Here is a 7496-nt window from a genome sequence, read left to right as displayed (position 1 = left end):
CTTACTACTCACCCCTCTACTTCATACTCCTATCTCAGACCTCAGTCTTTGGTCATGGCTGTCCCCCAAGTCTGGAATGTACACATTCTTCATCTACATAGCTTAGATTCCTTTACAAGGGGTTACCTCAAGTGCCCACTCCTACATGAAGCCTTTCCTAGTCCCTAGAGCTGCTAGTGCCTTCTTCCCCCTCATCTTTCTATCCCCCCAAAAAAGCTAACAGATTTGTAAAGCACTAGCATAGTGCCTGGCGTGTAATAGGTGCTTAATAAATGCTTGGTCCTGTCCCTCATTTATTTGGTATATGCTTTGTACATGGCTAGATGTGTGTGTATCTTCCTGGAGAGAACGTAAGCTCCTTAAAGTGTTAGTTCTTTTTTGGTCTTTGTCTGAAGTGTCAGTGCCTGGCATAGTGCTTGGCACATTGTTGTTCAATCGATCAGTGATCAGTCCCATCCAACTCTTCATGCCCCCGTGGACCATAGCATGGGATTTTCTTGTCAGAGTTACTGGAATTGTTTGCCATTTCCTTTTCCAGTGGACTAAGCCACACAGATTGTGACTTGCCCAGGCTCACACAACTCTCTGAGGCTGGATTTGAACTCATGGCTTCTCAATGTCAGGCCTAGCCCTCTACCCACTCAGCCACAGGACTGACTCACACATAGTGCATACAGAGTAGGAACCTAATAAATGCTTATTGATTAATTGATCCAAGGCCCTCCTCTCTATCCCTGTGGTCTCTCAACATGGGGAGATGAGGAGAACCTAGACTGCAATATATCTCTGACAAATGGCTAGCTGGGTGACAATGGACAAGTAGGATCACTACTGTCAGATTATTACCCTATCTGTAAAATGGGAATAATACTTGGAGCACCCACCTCCCAGGGCAGTGGTGAGAAATGAAAGGCGATAATGTTTGCAGAGCACTTCTCAGCCCTCAAATTTTCAGGCAAACTTCTGCCATTATTACTGCACGCCTGCCACGTGGGAAGCCCTGTGCCAGGGCCTCGAAAGGTTGGCACTTCCTGGTCAGGACTGCCTGGGGGGGGGGCGGGACGGGCAGTACAAAGTGTTCAGGGAAATGATTCCAGGAGTGGGTGGGGGGAAGGCGAGGTTTCTAGAGCTGGGTGTCAAACCGATCAATAAACATTTATGGAACTCTTGCTATGTCCGTGCAAGGCACTGTGGGAAGCCCGTCTTCCCCGAGCTCTTGCGGTTGGGGAGGTGGCTGGCGCAGGCGGTGAAAGCGCGGCCGGGCCAGGGCACGTCCCGGCTGCGCAGAGCTGGGGGCAGGTTAGCCTCGGTATTCGGAAAGGGGAGGGGCCAGGACTGCCGAGGCTTCTGCTGGGGCGGGGCCTGGGCGTGGGGGCGGGGCTCCGGGGACCTGGGATTCTGGCCTGAGAATTCAGGCCTCCGGCGGGGGCCGAGATGGAGGCTGCAGGCGCTCCAGACACTCTCCTTTCCGGGGCTTGCGTGCTTTTCACCCTCTGCATGTTTTCTACCGGCCTGTGAGAACCGAACTGGGGCTGGGGGCTGGAGCCTAGAAGGCCCCGAGGGGGAAGTGAAGCCTGGGATGAGGCCCCAGGTCTGGGAACTTAGAGCCCCAAGTTCACGACCACGACCACGTTGTGGTGGGCTCCAATGGGTCTGGGGGGAGGGGGAGGAGCTATGGGGCTTGGGGGCGGAGCCCAGGGAAGAAACGAAAGGCCTGGAAGGTGAGGGTTTGAGCCTGGCCCCAAGAGGTCCCAGCAGGGGAGGGTTTCGTCCCGGTTCCAGCCCCAACCCCAGCATCCTTCCGAACCCTCCCATCCCCTTCCAGCTCGGACCTCCGGCACATGCAGACCACCCGGAGTGTGAACAATATCCAGTTCCTGCCCTTTCTCACCACGGATGTCAAGTGAGGCCGGCTGGGGAGGAGAGGGAGAGAAGAGGGAGGGAAGGCTTCCAGGTTCTGGGCTCTGGGATGCTAGAGCTTAAACAGCCTCCCTTCGGGCACTCAACCCATCGTCTTCCTCACCTGCAGCAACCTAAGCTGGCTGAGTTACGGGCTACTCAAGGGAGACAAGACGCTCATCGCAGTGAACGCAGTAGGAGCCTTGCTTCAGACCCTCTACATTCTGACATATCTTCGCTACTGTCCGCGAAAGGTAGAGGCCGGTCCCATCCCTCAGCCTCCTAGGCCCCGCTGGAGCACTGCCACGCTGGCCAGGCTATTGTCAACATTTCCTAGAATTCTACTTTGCCCGGGAATTGCTGCATTTTCCTGCAGGCCTATCTAAGTTGGGCTTCCCTTCTTCCAGGAAGCCTTCCTGTATTACATTCTTCTCTCCCCTAAGAGTCTGATCCCTAACAGTATCCCACAATTATTGAATTGTTTAACTGAATTGCTTCATACTTCCTCAGCGCTGATGCAATTCACTTTAGCATCTATTAACCCCTCAATATTTGCAAGACTTTACTAGGTGTGGGGCAGCTAGGTGGCGCAGTGGATAGAGCACTGGCCCTGAATTCAGGACTGAGTTCAAATCCGACCTCATACACTTAACACTTACACTTACTAGCTGTGTGACCCTGGGCAAGTCACTTAACCCCAAATGCCTTACTAAAAAAAAAAAGACTTTACTAGGTGGTTGTGATGATACAGAGGAGAAATGACAAAGTCTAAGTGTGGAGGAGGGGAATGTTTGATGCTAATTATCTAATTGGCTCTGTGAGTGTGCTCCCTATCCATCAGATCTGGGGGCTTCCTGAATGATTCCTTTTGCAATGCATCTCCTTTCAAGTGACTAGGACAGGGGGCAGCAAGGTGGGGGAGTGGATAAAGCACTGGCCTTGGATTCAGGAGGACCTGAGTTCAAATCCAGCCTCAGACACTTGACACTTAACTAGCTGTGTGACCCTGGGCAAGTCATTTAATTCTCATTGCCCTGCAAAAACAAAAACAAAAAAAATCAAGCGACAGACAGAATTAGACACTTGAAGGTTGCTGATGTTTGGGTAACTGGCCGGGGCTGCTATCACCCCATTCTTGCTTCCCCCCACAGCGTACTGTCCTCCTCCAAACTGCTGCCCTGTTGGGTCTTCTTCTCCTGGGCTATAGCTACTTCCAGCTCCTGGTGCCTGATTGGACATCCCGGCTGAGGCAGCTGGGCCTCTTCTGCAGCATCTTCACCATCAGCATGTACCTCTCACCCTTGGCTGACTTGGTGGGTCCAGTGTGAGAGGGAGGGTTAGGAAGGGGCCATGGACACTTGGGTGCTGGCCTTCTCTCTGAAAGGAAATAGTTGCTGGACGAAAGGGAGTGAAGGTGGAGGATGGTTTCCACAGCACAGAAATAGGGACCATGGGATTTAATTTATGTGGTGTTGGGGAATGAGTACTGGATTTGGTGTGAGCAAACTGAAGTTTAAATTTATTTATTTTTTTTGTGAGGCAATTGGGGTTAAATGACTTGCCTAGGGTCACACAGCTAGTAAGTGTTAAGTGTCTGAGGCCGGATTTGAACTCAGGTCCTCCTGACTTCAGGGCTGGTGCTCTATCCACTGTGCCACCTAGCTGCCCCTGAAGTTTAAATTTTGACTGCCAATTTCAGCCTCTGTGATTGCTCCTTCCTCAATCTGGCTTTCACTTTTCTCACCTCTAAATTGAAGTCAGACTAAAGGGTCTCTAAGAACTCTCCAAAGCTTTAAAATCCTTAAATTCCTATGAACTTTACTACCTCTTACACTGGAGGTTAGGGAGGGAGAGATCCCACCATCTGTCTAGGTTTGGGAAGAAGGTACCACCTTGAGTAGAGGCAGGGGGAAGGATGTGATGACCCTTCTTCTCAGGCATTAATAACATCCTTCCCCACAGGTCAAGATCATTCAGACCAAGTCCACTCAATGCCTGTCCTTCTCCCTCACTGTGGCTACCCTCCTTGCCTCCGCCTCCTGGACTCTCTATGGTTTCCGCCTCAGAGACCTCTACATTATGGTGAGCCAGGGTAGGGAGTGAATTGGGTATAGAGAAACCAGCCGCCCACTTTATCTCAATTTCTTGTTTCCTTCCAGGTGCCCAACATACCAGGTATTCTCACTAGCTTGATACGCCTGGGGCTTTTCTGGCAATACCCCCAGGTTCAAGAAAAGAGCTACGGCCTTCTCCAGACCTGAGAATGGTGGAGGGTATAGCATACCTTTCCTTTCACCTGTCACGTTGGTGCCAACCTGTTGCCAAAGACTCTCCCACCCAATCTTTTCAGCTATGCCTCCTTGCTCAACCTCCTTAGACAAGATGAGGTGGAGTGGAAGAGGAAGGGACTTCTTGGAATGCAGAGGGTCCAAAATTAGGGCTTTTTATTTGGGATTTTCATTTTTATTTTTTAGAGAGATTATTTTTTTAATGTGGGGTTGGGGTAGTATTGAGTTCCATTCTGTGCCTTATAATAAACTATCACATACATATATCTTTCCTCTGCACTCCTCAGTCTGTTCTTTGCAGTTCCACCAAATTGGGTTGGGAAATAAAGAATTTATCTGTTGTCTAGAAAAGGGGATGATGGGTGAAGATATCAGAATGGAGTGTTAGGAGAAGGTTTAAGAAAGTGAGAGGCACAGAGGAAGAAGGCAGACACTAGAGTAGTTAACATATAAAACTAGACTTTGGGACAACCTCTAATAAGGAGACATCTGAAGGGGAAAGGGACACTGCAGGGGGTGATTTAAGTCCCATCCTGGAAAATAATGAAAGGAGGAGAATCTTATTCAACTCTTGGTCTATATTATGAGGCTTTCTGGTGGTTGATAGAATGGTCAGGAAGGTCCATGACTTAACAAATTATGCCTCCAAGCTGCAAAGACTCTTCCCTTTGGTATAGATAGCAGCCCATGCGTTACTGCTCAATGTTCTGCAAAAGGCATCCGAGGCCTATTTCTAGGTCTTTTAGCTTTTAATGGGTACAACACAGGCTGCTCATCATTTATGAAATAAGGACTCAATTACATGGCCTTTGAAGTCCTTTCTAGCTACATCTAATGGCACAGGGAAAGGTTTGTGAACTTGGATGGGGGGGGAAATGACATTTTAATTTCCAGTCCCCTTTGGTTTCCCTTTGTAATCTTATGTATTTTACTATATGTATTTAGAAATTTTTTTTCTAAGGAGCCCATAGGCTTCACCAGACTGCCAAGCGGATCTATGATTCAGAATTAAGATTAAGGGCCCCTAGGAGGCAGGTAGGTGGCACAGTGCATAAAGCACCCGTCATGGAGTCAGGAGGACCTGAGTTCAAATCTGGCCTCAGACACTTGACACTTACTAGCTGTGTGACCCTGGGCAAGTCAATTAACCCTCATTGCCCCGCCAAAAAAAAAAAAAAAATTAAGGGCCCCTGTATGTCTCTATCTGAGCAAGCCAGCAAGCTTAGTTTTCCTTGCTCTGCCCCTCTCCATCTCCCACAGTGTCCTCTTAGTCCCTCCCTCGCTCTGAGTGTCACCTCCAGCCTCCATCTGCCAGTGTCCTCTCAGTTCCTCCCTTCTCTCTCACCCTTCATCTTCTGCAGTATCTTCTTGGTTCTCAGTTTTCTCCCCAAACCCAACTCCTCTTCTCCTGTGTGTTTCCCCAACCTCTGGCCATATCCCTCAGTCTCCCCTAAGCCCCCTATTCATTCGTAGGCCAAACTCCCCAGAAACACCCCTGTCAAAGGAATGAGAAAAGGATCATTTACTCTTTTAATTTAGCTGAAGAATCGCCCCAGGGATGGGTGCTCGGGAGGCAGTCCTGGACCTGGAAGCTTTGGGGCCTCAGGGGATCACAGTGTGAGGCCCTTGCTGGCCAGATCTGCCTGGGCTTCCTGGATTTGCATGAACAGTTCTTGGGCGGCTTCCTCACAGTCATTGAAGTTGGCCAAGCGCAAACCCAGGGTGCCCAACGTGTAGCTGCCTGCCGTGACCAGGAGGTAGACGGGTAAGGTTAATATCACATCGTGGATTTTTTTACTGTATCCCAGGTTGAGCAGGTCCTGAACCAGGCACAGCCAGATGAGCATCAGCACCAGCAGCATGGATATCCACTGCTCCAGCTTGGTCATGGTCACTGGAGGGGAAGAAGGAAGCGCGCGTGCAGTGAGCTGTGCAGCCGCGGGACCCATAGGACGTCCCTATCCCCTCTCTCCACTCCGAACGCCTCCCGCCTCCCGACCCCGGCTCCCCCTACAGCTCTGCTCCCCAACCCCTAGCCCACAAGCCCCTCTCCCCTCACCTCGCAATTCTAATCGCGGGCAGGAAAGAAAATCCTCTTCCACAATTCTCTGCAGATGTAACAGAACCAACCAGGAAAAGTGGGCCCTCGGCGCATGCGCCGCTATCTATGATGCTTTATGGGAGTTGTAGTCTTTTCCGGAGTTTCCGTGAGGCCTGCCGAGATTCTGTACAGGGAGCTCTCCTGCGTCTCTGACACTTTCCTGTACTTCACTTTGTTTCCGTAGTTTGGGTGAAGGAGAGAGAGTAGGGTTGGGTAGGGGTGAGAGGACAGTGAGAAGCCATAGCCTCTCTTCCCAGAATCACAGCAACAGACTGATTCCCACTACCCCAAATAAATGAATGAATGAGTGAATGAATGAATGAATGAATGAATAAATAAATGAATGAAGCAAACTTGAGTCTCTAGGACAAAGCCTCTGCCCCTTCCTTTAAACCTACTCACCTACCGCATTGAGATGAATCAGTCATAGGGCACAGAGAGACTGCCCAGGATCCCTCCCCCCTCCCCTTTCCATTAAGCCCTTAGGCTCAAAAATGTTAGATTCTTTGAAAGACACAAAGCTTAGATAAGACATCTTTTTGCCAAGCTGGAGCTTATGGCCTGGCATTATGTCCTTTTTTTTTTTTCTCGGCAATGAGGGTTAAGTAACTTGCCCAGAATCACACAGCTGGTGTCAAGTGTCTAAGGCTGGATTTGAACTCAGGTCCTCCTGAATCCAGGGCCAGTGCTTTATCCACTGAGCCTATCCTAGCTGCCCCCTATGTAATTTTATCTATATTTTGCATATATAAACACATGTAAGTATGAATAAATGCATATATGTATGTGTAGATATATATGTATATATATATATATATATATATATATATATATACACACACACACACACACCTTAGATGATCTGGGGAAGACAGCACGCACTATCTATATATGTATACACATACACATATACATAAATATATGTAACTTGCACATACACACTATGTAGACAATATACCTGCCTTCTTTGCTGGATCCTCTTCCAGATCACACCCTCTGTAGGTGTCCTTCAGGGTTCTGTCCTTCTCTTCTCCCTCTTTAATACTTCACTTGGTGATCTTATTAGCCCCTATGGGAAACCTTCCCTAACTCCTCTTAATTCCTATGCCTTCTCCCTGTTAATTATTTCTTGTATATAGTTTACTTTCCATATATTTGTTTGTATGTTGTCTCCCTCATTAGACTGTCAGCTCCTTGAGGACAGGGAC

The 7496-nt window shown here is 49.0% G+C and overlaps 2 protein-coding genes across 4 annotated transcripts; one reads left to right on the top strand and one right to left on the bottom strand.

The window, feature by feature from the left end:
* Positions 1-1202: 1202 nt before the first annotated feature.
* Positions 1203-5230, top strand: SLC50A1 (solute carrier family 50 member 1). 3 transcript variants are annotated; one of them, XM_044000025.1, is made up of 6 exons: positions 1203-1299; positions 1826-1903; positions 2030-2153; positions 3051-3212; positions 3862-3981; positions 4059-5230. In XM_044000025.1, exons 2-6 carry the CDS (start codon positions 1842-1844, stop codon positions 4158-4160), a joined length of 570 nt encoding a protein of 189 aa, XP_043855960.1. In that variant the 5' UTR covers positions 1203-1299; positions 1826-1841; the 3' UTR covers positions 4161-5230. The 3 variants fall into 3 exon arrangements, with proteins under 3 accessions (XP_043855960.1, XP_043855958.1, XP_043855959.1); XM_044000023.1 differs by lacking the exon at positions 1203-1299 and adding an exon at positions 1374-1514 and having other exon boundaries at positions 4059-5228; XM_044000024.1 differs by lacking the exon at positions 1203-1299 and adding an exon at positions 1382-1591.
* Positions 5231-5704: 474 nt separating this feature from the next.
* DPM3 (dolichyl-phosphate mannosyltransferase subunit 3, regulatory) lies at positions 5705-6337 on the bottom strand. Its single transcript, XM_044004973.1, has 2 exons — positions 6247-6337; positions 5705-6081 (listed from the first exon to the last, which is right to left on the bottom strand). The coding sequence occupies exon 2, from the start codon at positions 6074-6076 to the stop codon at positions 5798-5800; it is 279 nt and encodes a 92-aa protein (XP_043860908.1). The 5' UTR covers positions 6077-6081; positions 6247-6337; the 3' UTR covers positions 5705-5797.
* Positions 6338-7496: the final 1159 nt, after the last annotated feature.

This window comes from Dromiciops gliroides, chromosome 4, assembly GCF_019393635.1.
Source record: "Dromiciops gliroides isolate mDroGli1 chromosome 4, mDroGli1.pri, whole genome shotgun sequence".
Classification (NCBI taxonomy): Eukaryota; Metazoa; Chordata; class Mammalia; order Microbiotheria; family Microbiotheriidae; genus Dromiciops; species Dromiciops gliroides.
This window is presented reverse-complemented; position numbering and strand designations above follow the sequence as displayed.

Excerpts from the sequence above, each read along its gene's own strand:
- SLC50A1 (XM_044000023.1), top strand. The coding sequence starts at position 1,435 with ATGGAGGCTGCAGGCGCTCCAGACACTCTCCTTTCCGGGGCTTGCGTG. Across the intron at positions 1,515-1,825 it reads TGCATGTTTTCTACCGGCCT|CTCGGACCTCCGGCACATGC; the intron begins GTGAGAACCGAA and ends ATCCCCTTCCAG. Across the intron at positions 3,213-3,861 it reads TCTCACCCTTGGCTGACTTG|GTCAAGATCATTCAGACCAA; the intron begins GTGGGTCCAGTG and ends CCTTCCCCACAG.
- DPM3 (XM_044004973.1), bottom strand. The coding sequence starts at position 6,076 with ATGACCAAGCTGGAGCAGTGGATATCCATGCTGCTGGTGCTGATGCTC.